Below are 19,901 nucleotides of genomic sequence, written 5' to 3'. Positions count from 1 at the left end.
GCCTGGCCTTCATTACCTGTGAAACGCATAATAACAGCACTTCTATCTGTCACTGTGGGGGCAGTGTCGAGACAGGCATGAGCCAGACACAGTGCCAAATACAGCAAATTCCTCCACCTTTCCACTGCTCTGTTTCAATTCTAACTGGTAGAGATTGTCATCTTCTGACAAAGAGATACCTTTTTTGTTGGTTTGTTTTTCGAAACAGAGTTTCTCTGTGTATCTCAGGCTGTCCTGGAACTCACTCTGTAAACCAGGCAGGCCTCAAACTCACAGAGATCTACCTGCCTCTGCCTCCCAAGTACTGGGACTAAAGGCATGTGCCACCACTGCCTGGACAGAGATACTTTTTTTAAAGATATAAATGAAAGGGGTCTTTAAAGCAGAATGCAAAAGCAAGAATCTCAAAGAAGTCTTATGGCAATCCATTACTTTGTAAGCTAATTAAATACAAACACACACACCTATATACACACACAAAACACACATATACATGTATGTGTATATACATGCATATACATGTGTGTGCATACACATATTTATATATACATGTATATATACATATGCGCACACACCTACATACACAGTGTATATATGCATATGTACACATAAACACACATATACACACACCACATGCATGCATACACACGTGCACATACATATGCATACATAAAAGCATGTATACATAAAAGTACACACATGTACACATGTATACAGACAATACACGTGTACACATATATACAAATATATGTACACACATGTGCACACATGGAATTTAAACAGAAGTCCCTTGTATGGGTAGACAGTGCTACTTCTAGAAAATACAGGTTATTAAATTACAATCTCAGTACAAGGCACAGAATACCTTTCTGTGAGTTATTGGTCCATCAGAGAGGCCCCAGGGGCACCTGAACAGCACAGGCTATGGTCTGTTCTTGGTTGCCCTCAAAACTGAGTGATAAGACCCAATTTCTGAACACATCACTCAGTTTGGATTTAAGACAGAGAAACCAACCTCAACAGAGCAGGGAGCTCTCCTTCTGGCTAGCTTACAGAGAGCCAAAAGATGCGAGGCAGGCCACTGCAGGAGAAAATACTTCCAAGTCTCACCTAGTGCTGGGCGCTGCATATTTCAATACTGACATGCTGGCAAGATATGCCCACTGACGCAATAGTGGCATGGTGGTTATAGGAGCAACCAGTCACTTGTTGATTGGATATGAGACTGGCATAACAGGAGGGATTTAATGACACTGAAAAGCCCCTGACTGGGGAGATCACAGGCCCTATGGTGGAATCTGCTGTTGTTTTACTAAATGCCTGTGCTGCCGGAAAGCTTGCCAAACATTTATGTTTATATGTGTAGACCTGTGCTGCTCTCCGCTCTGGTCAGAGAAGTTTCTGAGTGCGTAATGCAGAGAACTTGTCAAAACACGCAGTATAACTAACACTGAGTACACAGGGTGATGTGCTGTCTCTAACCTCCCACCATCCAAGGTGCGGGAACTTTGTAGAAGATGGGGCAGAAAGAATGTAAAAGCCCCATAAAGGGAGAGGAGCACGGTGAGGTGCTGATGTTAGGCATGGTGTGGCTGGTGCACACATCAACTCACAGCAGCCAAGGTTACCTCCACAAGACCAGGTCAGACAAACCCTAGCGTGGATACTGGCACCTGAAGGCTGCTCAGGAAGGGAGTCATGGTTCTTAGAAGACATGGCTATTGGTAGGTTGACCATGCCCTAGCCAATAGCCACAAACCCACATTCATCTGGGCAGCCCTGGTGTGGGATTCCCCTCGCATGCTGTGGCTATGTTTTTATTAACACTGGTTAATAAAAGAAGCTGCTCTGGCCTATTAGTTCAGGCTTCTTATTAACTAACTCTTATATCTTAAATTAACCCATTTCTATTAATCTGTATATCGCCACGAGGCTGTGGCCTACCAGAAAGTCTCCGGTGGCATCTGTCTCCTTTGGCAGCTAAACGACATCGCTCTGTCTCCATCTACCCTCTATATATCTCTGTTCAGATTTCCCGCTTGACTTTACTCTGCTAAGCCATTGGCCAAAACAGTTTTATTCATTAGCCAATAAGAGCAACACATACGCAGAAGGACATCCCAAGGAGTTGTCAATAACAATAAAAACAAGGAAATGAGCTGGAGAGGGAGACAAGGTGTGGGGAAGGGACTGGAGGGAAACGGTGCTGGATGGGTATAATCAAAATAACTTGTATAAATACACGCAGTTTCTAAGGGATAAAAAGTATTATTTAAGAACAATCTAAAAGGAATACAGAATGCAAATGATAAGCACTGTCCCCAAGATACCTGACGGCAGCAGTGTGTCTGGGGTGTTGTTGGCAGAGGGGTCCCCATTGTCATTGTTCTCCCCAAATTCCTTCTTGTATATGGAGAGCATGTATGAGATCCGGTAATCAAGTCTGACGCTCAGGATGAACTGGAAGAAACAACATGGCACACTTAGCTATACCATTCAGGTAAGATGGCAAAGTCATCAGCACAGCGCAAACACACAAGTCACAGGCTGGGGAAATGGTTCAGTGGGTAAAGCCCTTGTCAGGAAAGCCTGGGAACCCAGGTTCCATCCCCAGAACTCATGTACAGATGGAAGGAAGGAACCAGCTCCACAAAGTTGTCCTCTGACCTCCACAATGAGCATGTGGTTCATGTGCCCTCATACACACATAATGAATGTTTAATACAATGCATGACACACACCAGCCACAGGGCTATCAGTCTTCCAAATGAACCAATCAGAGACCTCATTAGTAAACTATAAACTCTTGCTTGTTTACCTGTCTTTGCCAGCTTTAAAATGAGGGAAAGGGATATGTTTTCATTGATCAGAATTAATGAAAGCCCACAGCAATTACTTATTCAGTTTGTGATTATTTTCCTGTTTGTTTGATTGGTTGGTTGGCCGGCTGGCTGGCTGGCTGGCTGACTGGCTGGTTGGCTGGCTGGTTTTGAGACAGGGTATCCTGTAACCCAGGGAGGCCTCAAACTCCCTATGTAGCAGAAGATATCCTTGAACTCCTATTCCTCCTCCCAAGAGCTTGGATCGCAGGTGTGTGCCACCACACCTGTCTACATTGAGTTTCAGAAATGGACATCTGGCATCCCACAATTGTTCTCTGAATATTCCAGGTAGGGGCGCCTTGTAGGTCTGAGGAGGTGATGCTGATGTGATCCCAGACACGCTGCAGTTTCCTGTGCTGAGAGGAATATCCTGGAACTGCTTTTGTGCATGGAAAGGCTCGGGCTTCAACTGCAGTGGAGTTGGCCCAGCCCCGCTGATGAGCAGGGCTGAGCCATGGGATCAGAGAAGGCCACAGGAGGGGTGCACCAGGCAACTGGTCTCTGATAAGCCCGATCTGAGCACAGCTATTACCAGTGTCCTGCAGTCTCAAAGGGCCACCTTGGTGGAGCAGCAAACAATACGGTTACCCAGGCTTTACTAGAAAAGCTGGCTTCTGTGTTCTGTCTGTTTCCATGCCCCCCCTTCCTCCCCAGGCCCCACCCCCTCTCTCAGCGCTCAGACTCTTCTGTCCTACGATCACTGTGTCACACACAAAGTCCTGTTGCTCCTCATGCTTCATCAGAGTCCACTGTTCCTTGATTCTCTTCTCTACCCATGAGAGCAAGGTCTCAGGACACTGAACGTGTGCCTGCGGCACTGTTTATGGCTCCACAGACAGGATCTGGAGCTCTCTCTCTCTTTCTCTCTCTCTCTCTCTCTCTCTCTCTCTCTCTCTCTCTCTCTCTCTCTCTCCTCTCTCCTGCTCCTCCTTCCTTTCCTCCCTCTCCCCTCCATCTCCACCCCTCCTCTGCCCTGTGCTTTGAAGGTCTTTGCACTGCATCTGGATGGAAGCAAGCTCCTGTCAGCCAATCTGCTCAGCTTATCCGCATTTGGAGCCAGGCAGTGAGGAAGGTGGTGTGGTGTACAAACAATGCCCACAGGACTGGGGAGATGCTGTTTTTGTGAGGGGTTCAAACTTGGCTCCCCGCACCCATGTCGGATGGCACACAACCCACTGTAACTCCAACTCCAAGCTCCAGGGAACCCAACCCTCCCTTCTGGTTTCTGCAGGCACCAGCATTCCCCTCCCCTACCCACATACATAAACACAGAAATTAGAAACCCTTTTTAATATAATATCTGCATGTTTTAAATGTGGCTCTGCAGGAGAATACAGTCCAGAAGTGAAGACAAACCCGTGGGGACTCTTATCAACCTGCTGGGAATATGGCACATACTGGATGAAGAGACTCCGGGGCATGGGGATTTACAGGGTGCAGGGCAGCCCAGCATTAGGAACAGCAGACTAATAAAAGGTCTGGGGATTGCCCCTGAAGCAGGGGGGTGGAGACAGGACTAGGCTAAGGGTGCCCAATACACAAGGAGGTTTTTAAAACTCAAGCACCCAAAGGTGGGGGAGCGAACTCAATAGGGAGCACTGAGGGAGCACTCAGATTCGCTGGAGCTAGAGCTCACAGAATCTCACTGCACCGCCTTGCTCCTCTGACGTGTCTAGCTACGAAGATGCAGATACAGCCTCAGATAAAGAGGCCGATGGCAACAAAGCAGAGACAAGGCTGGGCATGGTGGCTCACACCTATAGTCCCGGCATCCTCAGCACTTGGGGAGCTGAGGCAGGAGGATTCCCATGAGTTCAAGAACAGCCTAAGTGACATAGAGAGTTCTGGACCAGTCAGGGCTTCAGAATAAACCTTGCTTTAAAAAATAAAAGTAAATCTTAAAACATTTGTAAAGGCAGAGTGAGTGAGTAAAATCAGGAGAGAATAAAACCATGTTCTTAAATGAGGTCAAGAGGGGAGGCAGAGAGCCAGCAGCCGCCAGTGAGTGCAGCCACCAAGGATTTGTTGAGGGGATGTTCTGAGAAGGTAGGAGGTGGTAGCAGGAACGGGAAGATCCTGGGTGAATGGCCAGACAGCAAAAGGGGTTCAGGGAAAACTCGTCAGGTGCCGAGCAGCCACACAGCACCCCCTCCCAGTGTCTCTGAGAGCGGCACCATCGCTGAAACCAGAGTTGACAACGGGTCACATGCATCGGTGTCATCCCTCATGCTGTGGGGGTGAGGCTGACCTGGGGCCCCTCCGGTCCCTTTCTCAGCCGCAGGGTAAGAACATTGCACGAATTTTCAAGGCCATGAGCACAGGGTGGGGAAGCCCGCCAGCATTTCTTAGGACTCCTTTGGAAACTCCTTTGGGAACTCTGGAGGAACTGGGAAATGTTTTATGATTATAAATCTAATTACTTGGAATGAAAACTGCACAGAGCCTTCCAGGACTGCTGACCCACTTCTGGGAGCTCCATCTACACTAGAAGATGACGAAAGATTTGGGAAACTCTGCCCACATTCTCAAGCTACAAGCTCCATCCTCTGCGTCTGGAATAAATGCTGTAACAACGGTACCTTACGCCTGCTTCCCAGACCGACCCCAGATGAAGACGCTAGAAATCATAGCGGGGTCTGGCGCATGGAATAACTGAGCTCATTGAACTGATGAAGTTAGACTTGGCTAACTCAGGGGAGGGGATTCCCAGCCCCTTAGAAACACAAAGAGGGATAATTGTGCAAAGTAAAAAAATCAACAATTAACAAGTTTGTTAATAATGATTAGGGGGGCAGTGAAGCAGGGTCTTCCTTTGTTGCCCAGTCTAGCCTTGAACTCACAGAAATCCTCCTGCCTCGGCCTCCTGAGTGCTAGAATTACAGCAGTGTACCAAATGTGTTGTTTCCTGTAACAACAGGAAATTTAAACACATGGGATTCACAAATATGTTTCAAGCAATTGAAAAACAGAAAATGATTTCATTTATTTCATTACATCATAAACATGCCTGCTTTAAAAATCTTTCTCAAATGAAGAAAATATTCAATCAAGGTCAATACTAGCTGATAATAAACACATGGGGAAGCAATTTTATCACTCTCAATGCACTCCACAGCTGCTAGATATCACTAGTGCATTCCTGGGACAAATAGCAAGGTGAGTGTGCAAAGAAGCATCGGTCCAAAATTTATTGTCAGCTCTGTTCTTCACTTCAAAACAATAACAAGATGGGGGCAGTAGTTTTCAGGATAAAATGAGATCAATAGCACTTCAGAATCGCATTACACCAATTACACAGTGAAACCGGATATAGTGCCTAACATCTGGAATCTCAGCAACCAGAAAGCTAAGGCAGGAGGATGGGCACAAGTTCCATGTGAGCCTGTACTACAGACACACACATATACAACATAGACGTATACACAGAGACAGACAGACACACACACACACACACACACACACACGCAACATAGATGCACACACAGACACACACAGACACCACACACACAAACACACACAATGTCAATCAACAGGACACACCTGTAAAATCTCGATGACCTTCAGCTTGGTGTCCATCACCGTCACATCCTCCTGCTCGCCGGGACTCGCCTGCTTGCTGAGGTGGACGCTGGGCTGTGTGTCGGGCACGCTCACCGGGAAGATGGAGCCCCTGCTGAGCACCATCTGGGTCATCATCTCTCCCACCCCGTGGATGGTCCTCATGACATTGTTGCCTAGCACAAGAAGAGGACCCAGTCAACACGTGCAAAACACGGTGGCCGCAGCATCAACACAGCTTATTAATTTTATCATGAGGACCTGGCTGCATTCTTCACAGCATGTAACTCACTGTACCCTGAGGATTTCTGTTTTCCTCCATTATTATCAAAGCTAGGGTGTAGCAGAGGCAGGGGTTTCCGTGTTATATAACAGTTTGACAAACCAGGAAAAGAGATGACTTTCTCTCCAAGATGCAGCAAGTTAATAGTGGACAAACAAAGAGTGTAACCAAATCCCTATTAGCAAATTAATAAGGTTTTCAATTCTCTTTATTACAAAATGTTCCAACCCTAAAGTTTGAAATCTAGAGGGGGCAGGGAGAGAGAACAGCACCATCACTCTCCATGAGAGGCTGGACCAGGGGATGGCTAGAGTCCAGAAGCTCTAGGCCAGCCTGGGCAACAGAACAAGAGCCTGCTTCAAAAGAAAAGAGGATTTAAAAACCCAAAGAGCACAGCCTTCCTCGGAAGCTCAGAGAAACCCTAAGCTCACCCTGTGGATTCTCCGACTGTCATTGGCTCTCATATTGCTTTTGGGAGTGACTTAAGTCAGTGATCGAGAAACAAGACCCCACGCTGCACAGCACCCCCATACTCTGTAAACACCTTGGTGAGGGTCACCCACAAGGGTTGTTTCAAGGGCTTTAGCTGGTTGTTTTGTTTTGTAAGAGAGACTTGGAAATAGTCTTAATTGGTTCAGCACTAACACCGACCTCTTCACGTGTGCCTTGGAAGTCAGCTATGGAACCTCTGACATCAGCCAGCAGACCCAGCCAAGGACAGTTTCTAGACAGGCCTCCCACGGAGGGTCAGACGCAGGTCTACACATGTGCGGGCCACCAATGCTGTCACTTCCATATGTGGTTTCCCTACGTCTCAAACCACCTTTATTTTTTTCTGTTTGGCCCAATAAACACCCTTGAACCACATCCTCAGAGAGAGGAATTGGAATCTGGCTGCCCAGTATCTTCTGTAAAACTCATGGTTTTAGTAATTACCAATACTGCAGGGTGGCGGAAAGGTGTTGGTTGAGTACCAAGAGTGTACAAACTGTTAGATGCTCTATTCCCTCCCTACTCAGACCAAGGGCTTTTCATAACACAAAAGAGCTTGGGAGAGTGATCAAATTCTCCAATAAGCTTCGGTTCCCTTATCCCCTCTAACTAGGAATCCATCATTCAGAACCTAGAAAGAATGATCTTATCTGAGGCCTCTACAGAAACAGATGACAAGCACAAACATGTCCGCTGGAGAACAGCTACCTGCCATTCCCTCTGAGTTTGACTTTTCATCAATTTTCTCCATCCACACTATAGCACAATTTGCACACACACCTCCTTGTCAGTCAAGGGAGCACACACACCTCCTCGTCAGTCAAGGGAACACCCACACCTCCTCGTCAGTCAAGGGAACACCCACACCTCCTCGTCAGTCAAGGGAGCACCCACATCTTCTCATCAGTCAAGGGAGCACCCACACCTCCTCGTCAGTCAAGGGAGCACCCACATCTTCTCATCAGTTAAGGGAGCACCCACACCTCCTCGTCAGTCAAGGGAACACCCACACCTCCTCGTCAGTCAAGGGAACACCCACACCTCCTCGTCAGTCAAGGGAACACCCACATCTTCTCATCAGTCAAGGGAGCACCCACATCTTCTCATCAGTCAAGGAAGCACTCACACCTCCTCGTCAGTCAAAGGAGCACCCACATCTTCTCATCAGTCAAGGGAGCACCCACACCTCCTCGTCAGTCAAGGGAGCACCCACATCTTCTCATCAGTTAAGGGGGCACCCACACCTCCTCGTCAGTCAAGGGAACACCCACACCTCCTCGTCAGTCAAGGGAACACCCACATCTTCTCATCAGTCAAGGGAGCACCCACATCTTCTCATCAGTCAAGGGAGCACTCACACCTCCTCGTCAGTCAAAGGAGCACCCACATCTTCTCATCAGTCAAGGGAGCACCCACACCTCCTCGTCAGTCAAGGGAGGGCCCTGGCATTCTCACCACTTAGGTCCCATCTTGTTTCCTGCACCTCAGCTCCTACCACAAGAAGACTCAAAAGAACACGTGTCAATTTTTCTTTGTAAAGTGGTCTTGGCTTCTTGGGTGTTCATGAAGTTCTGCCTGAAGTAAAGGCTTCAGCATCTGGCAAAGAATATTCCAGAAATGCAGAGGGTGTAAGCCAAGAGGAAGGGGGATAAAAATTAAGTGCAGGGAAGCAGAACTCTGAGTGATAAAAAGAATGTAAACTGTGGGAAGGCTCAAAGGATTGAGATGCAAATAACAAATTTTAAAAAGATGGCTAAAAAGAAACGTGCGTGGGCCAGACAGCAAGGAGCAATGGTAGCTACACACAAATATACCGTGAAAAGGTGGTGGCTTCTAACCCAGTGGTGGTGGCACACGTCTTTAATCCCAGCACTTGGAAGACAGAGGGAGGCAGATGTCTGTGAGTTCGAGGGCAGCTTGGTCTACACAGCAAGTTCCAAGACAGCCAGGGTTACACACAGAGAAACCCTGTCTTTGAATTCATCACCTGTCAAATGCACGGCCGGCTGAGATAATGAGGGGACCACTCCGGTAACATGATTTCAAGTTCACAGAACACTGACTATTTCTCTGAGGGGCAAACTCCAGGCAGACATGAACTTGGGTTTTCACTTTGAAGTCCTGAGAATTTTTGTCATATGGTCACTTAGATAACAAAAAAGGGGGTGGTGAAATAATTCCATAAAAGGAATTTCCAAGGCTGGCCAGAGGTGGGTGCCGCTCGAAGATGAGAGCCCTCTGCTGTCTATCCCGAGGCAGAGGTCCACTGCCCAGGACTCTCAAACAGCCCGACCGTGGGTCCCAGATCACTGCGCGGCCCACATCTTGGCAAGGTGAAGCAGATGTGCTGGTGGTCACAGGCAGTGATGGTTTTAAGTCACTGGGGCCAACTAGTACCTTAGCCGCACTGCTGAGCATGTTCCCCGGCTCGTCACCAAGGGACATCTTTTCACACTAATCAGGAACAGGCTCCTTTGTTAACCCCTGGCTCACACAGAAATCCGCAGCACCCACAGCATCTGCATCTTACTTAGATGGGCATGGAAAACAGCCATCAAATCAAATGATTATTGTAAAGAAGGTTAGCCTAGACAATTCTTTTCCTCCCAAAATATAGATCCTGTCACCAACAAATTAAAATCCAGAGGCCCAAAACATGCTAATGTGTAACACATGTAGTCAGGAAGATAGGAGACTGCAGTCCCAGCCTCCCACATCCTCACATGCCTGTGGCAAGAGGACCGCAGAATTCTCCTGGCATTTCCATGTATGGCCAACTCAGAGGTCTCCAATTAAAGATGCTGTGTTTTCTGCCTGTGATGAGGAATGCTGATGCTCTGAACTTCTGCAGCTTAAAAATGTCAGCCCAGCACTGCAAAAATCACAGGCACGCAACAAATCCCATGTCCACTGTACAGATTATGGGCATGCAGCAAATCCCATGTCTACTGCACAAATCACAGGCACGCAATACGTCACAAGTCATAAGTCCACTGCACAAATCATGGGCACGCAGGGTGTCCCATGTCCACTGCACAAATCACAGGCACGTAGCATGTCCCATGTCCACTGCACAGATCACAGGCACAGATGTGTAGGAAATCCTATTTTCATTTACTACAGGAAAATTTCTAATTCTAGACTTTGGAGACAAGTCCAAGGTGACCAATTCTTAATGTTGCAAAAAATTCTCACTACTTCTCAACCATAATTAACTAACATGTACACTTGTCCGGTTAAGGAGTTAACACATATATTCTTTTAATTCTCTAGAAATTCAGCACCCTAGAATTTCAATTATTTTTTTTAATACTTAACTAAAATCAAGACAAGAGGCCCTGCTCCCTGTGCTGATCCAGAGAGAATCTTCGTCCGGCGACAGATGGAGACAGAGACAGAGACCCACATGAAAGCTCTGGACTGAGCTCCCAAGGTCCAGTTGAAGAGTAGAAGGAAGGAGAATATGACCAAGGAAGTCAGGACCACGAGGGGTTCATCCACCCAATGAGATGGTGTAACTGATCTAATGGGAGCTCACCAAATCCAGCTGGACTAGGACTGAAAAAGCATGGGATCAAACTGGACTCAGAATTGAGGCAGACTGAGAAGCCAACGATAATGGCACTGGGATTTGTTTCTACTGCATGTACTGGCTTTTTGGGATTCTATTCTATTTGGATGCCTACCTTCCTAAGCCTGGATGGAGAGGGGAGAGCCTTGGACTTCCCACGGGGCAGGGTACCCTGCCCTCTCTTAGGACTGGAGGAAGAGGGAGAAGGCTGAGAGGGGGAGTGGGAGGGAAGTGGGAGGAAGGAAGTGGAAATTTTGAATGGTATTATTTATAAAGTAATAAAAAATTATTAGAAAAAAGAAAAACTGAACCCACATAGTGCAAATAAGAAAAAAGAATTTGAACTGATACAGTGTGTTGAGAGATTTGAGAAAATGGGAATCATCATTGCTAAGTTAAAAATAAAAACAATCAGGTGTGGTGGCGCACGCCTTTAATCCCAGTGCTTGGGAGGCAGAGGCAGGTGGGTCTCTGTGGGTTCAAGGACAGCCTGGTCTACAGAGTCATTCCTGAACTGCCAGGGCTACATAGAGACCTGGTCACAAAAGAAAAGAAAGGAAAAGGAAGAGATTAGGAGGTATGTGCTTAGAAAGGTGACCTCTGATTCTTGAGAGAATTCTGCAATCAGAGGATTCTTCAGGAAGATGCTTTTGTTTTTATTATCCTAATGAATCAAATGTCTCTCACCAGACTCAGAAGAGTGGGCAGTGATGAGAAATGTGTGTAACACTGGAGCTGCACAAACTAAAAGTTCTCTGTCGCACAAATCACCCTGCGGGGCAGAATCACAAATCACAGCTGGGTTCGACAGTTCTTAACAGGTGCATGAGACTTAAGAGAACTGAAATTTACCCACAGCTAACTTGTATTTTTTAAAGTCCTCTTTTGCATGTTACCTAGAGTCACCTAAAGAGAGTGTCTTAATTGAGGAAGGGACTTCCCTGGTCAGATTGACTGTGTATTTGTCATTATTGGTGATTGATGTGGGAGGGTCCAGCCCACTGTGGGTGGCACCATTCCTAGGCCAGTGGGCCTGGGCTGCATAAGCAAACTATTTGAGCAAGCTAGCAAGCAGTCTTCCTCCATGGTTCCTGCCTTGAGTCCCTTAGTGACTACTAAGAGCTGGAAAGCATGAGCTAAAATAACATCCCCTCCCCCAGCTGCTAGTGTCGGAGAGGTCTCTACACAGCGATGGGAGGAACTGAGGGCCTCATCATCTGTCATCCTGGATACCAGCAGATGTCTTGGGAGGAAATGATCTCCCATCCCCTACACTAGAGACCTGGAAGGATTTGCACGGCACGTGGCCAAGCTCCATGTCCCATCATTGTCAAACACTGACATTTCGATATTCGAAACCTCAGGATCTCAATCTGCCAAAGTGATCCTTAATGTTTCCCAGCTGGCCAGATGAGCCACGCATGGACTCCGTACTGCTCTGCGACTGGGAGGGAACATGGTGCATCAGATGTGAGGTCTGCAGGGTTTGCACAAAAGTGCACACACAGACACACCAGATGCCGTACTGGCTTGGACATTCCTGCCACCCAGAGTGCTCCTCATGCCCCATTAGAGTCAACCCCTCAAAGTTCTCCCAACTCCAATACCAAAGCAACTGCCCTGTGGGTTCTCGTAGCAATCACGCACACATAAGGTACCATTCAATTTTTTTCTCATTTGACTTTTCAGGAGTGGGAAAATAAACGTTTCCTATATACATGGAATCCATATACATTAGTGTGAGGTGCAGTGCCTAGACCACTCCTCAGAGGCATCAGGATCTCCTCACAGCTTCAGAGACAGGTGTAGACTCCTCCATGCGCAGTCGAGGAAATGCTCTACCACCATGCACTGGTTAAGTTAGTATAGGGGACGACGGGGGAGGACATGCTCTACCACTGTGTACTGGTTAAGTTAGTGTTGGGGATGGGAAGAGAGCTCAAATCTATACATGGTTCTGCTTGCCTCTGACGCATCTCACATAAACAAAGATGACTCTTCCTTATCTGTTGCATCAAAGTGATTGGAAAGTATTCAAAATTCTGTGCAATGATTCTGAGCAACCCCTGACCGAGAGAACTGTAGAAATGTTGTAGAGTACTCCGTCTTGTAACATGAATTTTGTGTACACCTCACCCTGTAAGTCCTCCGAAGAGTACCGACTGCCACAGGTAGCAGTGACCATCTGAATCTTCTGCTAAAATGGTGCAAAACGGCCAAGGTTTGTTGGGAGTGGCCAGAGAGAATCACAGGTACAAAATACCAGTGTTTGGAGCTACTTATTTAGCATGCTGTTTTCCATTCCTTGTATGTTTAGAAAGCTTGTAAAGCTGTGTGTGTGTGTGTGTATACATGTGTGTGTGTGTGTGTGTGTGACTGCACGTGCGTACATGAATGTGTGTAGGGGTGTGGGGGATGTGTATGTGCATGGGTGCCTGTGTGTTTGAAATGTGTCTGTTCATGTGGGTGCACATGTGTGTGCAAGTCTGTATATATTTATGTGGTTGTAGAAACCAGAGGTCAACCTCAAGCGCCATTCTCAGGTGCTATCCAACTTCTTGGTGGTTGTTTGGTTGATTGGCTGGTTAGTTGGTTTGTTGGTTCATTAGTTGGTTGTTGGCTGGCTGGTTGATTATTAGTTGGTTGGTTAGTTGATTGGTCAGGTAATTGGATGGCTAGTTGGTTAGTTGGTGGGCTGATTATTTGGCTGGTTAGTTGTTTGGTTGATTGGCTGGTTAGTTGGTTTGTTGGTTCATTGGTTGGTTGTTTAGTTGGCTGGTTGATTATTCGGTTGGTTGGTTGGTTGATTGGTTAGGTGGTTAGATAACTAGTTGGTTAGTTGGTGGGTTGGTTGGTTGGTTGGCTGGTTAGTTAGTTGGTGGGTAGGTTGGCTGGCTGGTTGGTTGGTTAGTTGGTGGGTTAGTTGGTTGGCTGGTTAGTTAGTTGGTTGGTTGGTTGATTTGAGACAGGGTTCCTCACTGGCCTGGAGTTTCATTAAGTAGACTGGACTAGATGACTAGTGAACCCCGAGACTCAAGCTGCTTCAGCTTCCTCAGAGCTGGGACTCCACTACACACTGCTATCGCTGACCTTTACCCATGAAATCTAGGGATTCTGATCTTTGTGCTTGTGTAACAAACCCTTTACTAAGTTACCTTCTCATTTAATAATATTTTACAAATCATATTTGGAATGCTATTTTAATATTCAAATATATGTATACTTATGGACAACATACAATTTATATATAGTCAAGTACACTGTACTAAATAAATATTTGTGTAAAACAGGTATATGTTAGTACACTAGACACGGTACAAGTCAACTTTAGAACCAGAAACAGAACCTTTTCTCATAGCTTTGTGCCCTACTATTGTCTCTTGCTCAAAAAATCTGAATCTTTCTTACTGAATAATCTAGGCCAAACTGTTATTAGAAGAGACAGATTTTTTTAATTAATTAATAAATACATATATTTGTAGGTTAGGGTGCCTAAAAAGTTTTGTCTTTCTGAGTCACACTTCTTTACGTAAGACATGTCACATGTATTTGTACCAATGGGGAACAAAACAGGAAAGCTTACAGACAACAGCATGACCCTCAGTAACTACTGTGGGGCAAACATCACAAGGGTACTGACACAAACCTACGTGATACAGCCTGATGTATACCTAGGCTAACTAGCACACACGGTCTTGTATGCAGTCAAATATATATTGGCCAAACACATGGGAAGCATGACTGTATTATTTGAGATATAGATGCAGCTCGCCCGAGAAGGCTGGGGAGTGTGTAGTAAGTAATACTGCAGGACCAGCAAGAGGAAAACTCACAATGTCACACTCATGTGACGAGGGCATTTGTGCACCGCTGTAGCGGGCTGAGCTATCATTCTCTAGAAATGGCAAGCGCCACAGACAGGAGCAGAAAATGAAATTTGGGAGGATGCCTTGTGGAATGACAGCAGCATGCCCGTCAGGGCAAGGGGACTACAAGAAGGGAAGAAGCATCTGCTTCAAAACATGAAACCTTCAACACTGGGATTCAAAGCCTGGTTCCGAGATAAGACAGACAACCACTCTCCACAAAACAATGCCTTACTTGTTTTAATCTTTTTGATCTAATGAGCAAAATCTCTTAGTAAATGCAAACCGTCTTATCCTGACTTCCTGGGGAAACTTGAGAAAAGTAGAGAGCAGAGTTCCACCACAGGCCATGCACAGGTCCTAGAACATGAGAAGCTGGGGCAGAGGACCCTGAGCTTGAACCCAACCTGGACTGCGCAGAGAAAATTATGTCAATAAAAAGCAAAAACAAAGGAAGGGGAGGTGGCAGGAAGAAAACAGGGAGGAAGGGAGGGAGGGACAGAGGGACGGAGGGACTGAGGGACAGAGGGATTGAGGGACAGAGGGATTGAGGGACAGAGGGACTGAGGGACGGAGGGAAGAGCAAGCCGGATGGAGTGCCCACCAGGTCCACTAATTTTCCCACAGCCCTCCCGACACAAGCGTCCTCCTGGGTCCTCATATATCCGAAGTGCCTCTCATCGATCTTGCTCCTAACCTCTCCCCCACCTGTGTTGGGCCACAGGGTTCCCCATCAGCCAGGCAACTCCGACCCTTCCAGGCATTATGGTTATCTGTTTCCTGTCCTCTGGGTCCTAAGGCAGTTCGTCTTCGTGATTAGTTAGCAACCTGGCTAGGGAGACTAGCCCTATCCGTGTTTGATTGAGAGACCCTTCCTCGGAGAGTCAGGTGACCCCAGCACAAGCCTAGGGGCCTTTGGAAGAGACCCAAGGGAGATTTCCTAGCTCAGGTTGGCCTAGGGCATGCCTGGCCGAGAGGGCTCTTAACTGGGTGTACTGAGATGGGAAACACCACTCGGAAATCAGGCAGCACCAGTTCATTGGCTGGGCCCTGAGCTGCGTAACTGAACAACGCGAGCTGAGCAAGTGTGCAAGCAAGCTTTTCTCTCTCCCTCCTTCACTGCAGATGTCATGTGACCACCTGTCTCGTGCTCAGGCATCTGTAACTCCCTGCACAGTGATAGACTGGAACCTGGAATTGAGACCGAGGTTCTTCTCCCGAGCTGCCTGTTTCTAGGGTCCTTCGTCACAGCCACAGGAATGGCACAAGGACGATCTCCGGACCCGAAGTCTCAGAGAAGGAAGCCACACAGAATGGAATTCTCCGTGGAGTGTTCTAGCCGTTCCCTGGATTCCCTGGTACGGAGATGACAGTCGCTGGCTGGCACAGGCCCGCATGTCAGAGAACTGTGGAAAACCCCAAGAAGGTGCAGTTATGAAAAAGTAGGTGATAAAAGGAAACTTTTGGCTGTCTGGTCTCTCCGCGTCCTGTGATCTGTTATCTTGCTAGATTCTGGCTTAAGGGCTAGGGGACAGCTGTGAAGAGAAAGGCTAGCCCTAACCAGATCCTCACTGGACCTGACAGTACTCAGGGGCCAGAGTCTGACCCAGACAGAATCGGTCAGCAGATAAGAAGGGGGGCTATAGTGGGGGGTGGGGGAGAAGGAGAGACAAATTACATCAAGGATGTTTGATAATGCATCAGGGGATCATGTTATTTTATATTTGCACGTATATACATACGTATATTAAATGAATTTATGCCACTTGGGCTGACAATGATCCCACAAGAACCACACACTATCTAACAAAAAATCCAGCACCAGGCATGAGAAACTTCCATTTAACGGTTGGTTAGGGTAGTCCAGGCGACTCCCAAAACAATATAGTCCTTAGATGTCTCTCAGAGATAGAAGGTAAGTCTCTAAGGCTGAAGATACCGCACACTTTGGACACGGGACTCAGAAGACTCGGGCTGTATCTAACAGACGCCTCAGAGAGCCTAGCCTTAGCACCAGGAGGGCTGTGTAGACTGGCAAGTTCCTACCCTGTTGTGAATCCTACAAATCACAATGGCCAGCAAGGCAAGATGCCCTGTGGTGGTTTGAATAAGAATAGCCCCATTGGTTCCTGTATTTGAAGGCTTGGTCCCCTGTTGGTGGAGCTGTTAGGGGAAGGATTAGGAGGTGTGATCATGTTGGAGGAGGTGTGTCACTGGGGGTAGGCTCGGAGGTTTCAAAAGATCACAACATTCCCAGTTTGCTCTCTCTACCTAGTGTTTATGGGATCAGATGTAAGCTCTCAGTAGACATAAGCTACTGCTCAATCACTAAGCCCGCCTGCCTGCCTGCCCGCCTGTCCCGCCTGCCTGCTTGCCTGCCCGCCCACCTGCCTGCCCACCCGCCTGCCCGCCTGCCTGCCCACCCGCCTGTCCCGCCTGCCTGCTTGCCTGCCCACCCGCCTGTCCCGCCTGCCTGCCCACCCGCCTGTCCCGCCTGCCTGTCCCGCCTGCCCACCTGCCTGCCCGCCTGCCTGTCCCGCCTGCCTGTCCCGCCTGCCTGTCCCGCCTGCCCACCTGCCTGCACACCTGCCTGCCCGCCTGCCTGCCCGCCTGCCTGTCCCGCCTGCCCGCCTGCCTGCCCACCTGCCTGCCCGCCTGCCTGTCCCGCCTGCCCACCTGCCTGCCCGCCTGCCTGTCCCGCCTGCCCGCCTGCCTGCCCACCTGCCTGCCCGCCTGCCTGTCCCGCCTGCCCACCTGCCTGCCCACCTGCCTGCCCGCCTGCCTGTCTGTCTGCTGCATGCTACCGGGATACGATGGCCATGGATTCCAACCCTCTAGAACTGTAGGCCCCCAAATTATTTTCTTTTTATCAGTTGCGGTGGTCACGATGTTTTGTCGTGGCAATAGAAAAGTAAGACAAGCCCTAAAGGCGCGATGACGGAGTGGCACTCAGACACTGAGTTAACAACAGCTGTCTAATTTGACTGCTCAAGAGGAGTGATACCGTGCCTGGTCCAAAACCCAGCCAACTGCCCAAGTCTAGTGATGTCATGGATTTTAGAAGAGAAGCTACCACCGACTCTCTACTGCACCAGCATGATTTCTAACTGTGCTATAAGACTCTATACCCACAAAAAAAGTAGGTCTCACCTCACATCAAAGAAACCTCTCTTTGCAACAAGTGGAGACCATTACAGAAAACCACAACTGGTCACACTGCAATGATAGCTGATCGCAGAGGACCCGCCCCAGCGGGTACATCTGCAACTCCTGCACTCAGGGCTTGGGGAGCATCATGGAGAGGGGAACAGGAAGACTGTAGGAGCCAGAGGACAGGAAGTCTGCTGTGAACTGTGTCTTTTAGAAATGACAACAAGCTGTACCCATAATACCACAACAACATGGCTTCCTAGACAAGACCTGAGCAGGGACCATATCAACAGACATGCTAATCAACAGATACTGTGCTAACACAGAAGGAAATCACACAGGGTCCAGCTCCCAAACAAAGAACTACAGGCAACTAATGACCACCGAGGGAGGGAAAAATTGAGCTTCTCTCGGGGATAAGCCCTCTAGTTGGTTATCCAACAACCAAGTGGTCCACCCTGAAATCGTATATGCCCAAGACACTCTGAATAGATTCAGCAGGTTCTATGTGCAAATGTATGCATCTGTGTGTATAGCAATAATAATAAAAGCAAAAGAAGCCACCAATTTGAGGAGGAGAGTGGGGGTATGGGGGAAGGAGTGGAGGGAGGAAAGGGAAGAATGGAATAATGTAATTTTAAATGCTTCATTAAAAATTAACTAATTAAAATAATGTTAAAGGTACAAACAAAATAAGAAAGAGAACACGTAAAGTTGGGAGAGATAAACAGGAGATAGATGAGGAGCTGGATGGAAGGAGGAGGGGGAGGGCTTGGTGTAAGCACAGTACATGTGTATATGAATATTAATGTTTCTTAAAAAGAGGAGTAGAGAATTAGGAGGAGGGGAAAGCACAGGGTATAGTGAGATTCACAACTGTAGGTAACTTTTATTATTAGCATTGGTAAAAAGTAAAATCTGGGATCAAAAAGACAGCTCAGTTTAAAGTGCTTGCTGCAGAAGTATGAGGACCCAAGATCAAATACTTAGAAGTCGTGTGTAATTCCAGCTCAGAAGGCAGAAAGAACCACAGAGCGAGCTAACTAGGGAGACCATCCATACCAAAGCATCTCCGGGTTTGATTGAGATACCCTGCCTTAGGGTAGATGGCGGAAGAGTGATGGAGGGAGGTTCCTGACATCAACCTTGGGCCTCCACGTGCTGCATACCACAGACATGCCCACATACGCTTACACACACATGAACACATGCACACACCTCACATGCACACATGCAAACCATATATACACACTCACACACACATGAGCACATGCACACACACCAGATGCACACACAAACCATATACACATGCATGCTCACTGCAAATGCACACACCACACATGCATACACACATGTAAATACATACTACATTACGCATTCATACATGCAAACATACACATGTAAACACACACCACACACTCATGAAAACACACATATCACATACACACATGCACACAAATAACCACACCCCCACACACATGTAAACACATGCAAACATATATACCACATGTACATATGCAAAAACACATATGCGCACACACACAAACATACACAAAAAGGTAAAAAGCAGTATCTTTGGACTGTACTTCCTTTAGTATAAAGAGAAAACAATTGCATAATTTAACAAATGTACTACTTGCAATTAATACCCCAGACGTCCAATTTGTTGGCCCATGCGCTTTTTGTCACTTCTATGTGTGACAAAAAATAAATAAATAAAAGTGTCTCCTGAGTAATTCTTCAGCCCAAAAGATCAATTACACAGCTGGCACTTTTAAACCTCAGAGAGCGAATGACAGTGTGAGGCTAAGCAAACGGCCAGGAGTCGATGCCCTTGTCTGAAAACAGTATTTCTTTCCTGATTGATAACTCAGCCAGTAAACAGTGTTAGATTGATGAGGGCGGGGGATCAGAACGTCCCCTTCCGGTAAAAGATGGGGCACTGAGGCCAGCCCCGTCTCCAAGAGAATTCTTTTTCTTTATTGGCTTAACTGTTGTTGTTGTTGTTGTTATTTAAAGGGTTTGGTTTGTGTGGCTTGTTTTTTAGTTCTTTGAGAATTTTGTACAGTGTTTTTTGATCATATTCTTCCCTCTCCCAC

General features: G+C 47.2%; 1 protein-coding gene across 1 annotated transcript in view; it reads right to left on the bottom strand.

The window, feature by feature from the left end:
• Positions 1–19,901, bottom strand: part of Itpr2 (inositol 1,4,5-trisphosphate receptor type 2) — a 422,198-nt gene that overhangs the window by 268,958 nt on the left and 133,339 nt on the right. The window contains exons 22-23 of the mRNA XM_087903959.1: positions 6,423–6,616; positions 2,331–2,460 (exon numbers count right to left, since the gene is read on the bottom strand). Coding sequence (XP_087760085.1) covers positions 2,331–2,460; positions 6,423–6,616 — 324 coding nt within the window. The remainder of the gene's footprint in view (positions 1–2,330; positions 2,461–6,422; positions 6,617–19,901) is intronic.

Source organism: Myodes glareolus, chromosome 3 (genome assembly GCF_982192425.1).
Source record: "Myodes glareolus chromosome 3, mMyoGla1.1, whole genome shotgun sequence".
In the NCBI taxonomy this organism is placed as follows: Eukaryota; Metazoa; Chordata; class Mammalia; order Rodentia; family Cricetidae; genus Myodes; species Myodes glareolus.
Note: the sequence above shows the minus strand (reverse complement) of the source record. Positions and strands in the feature narration are given on the sequence as shown.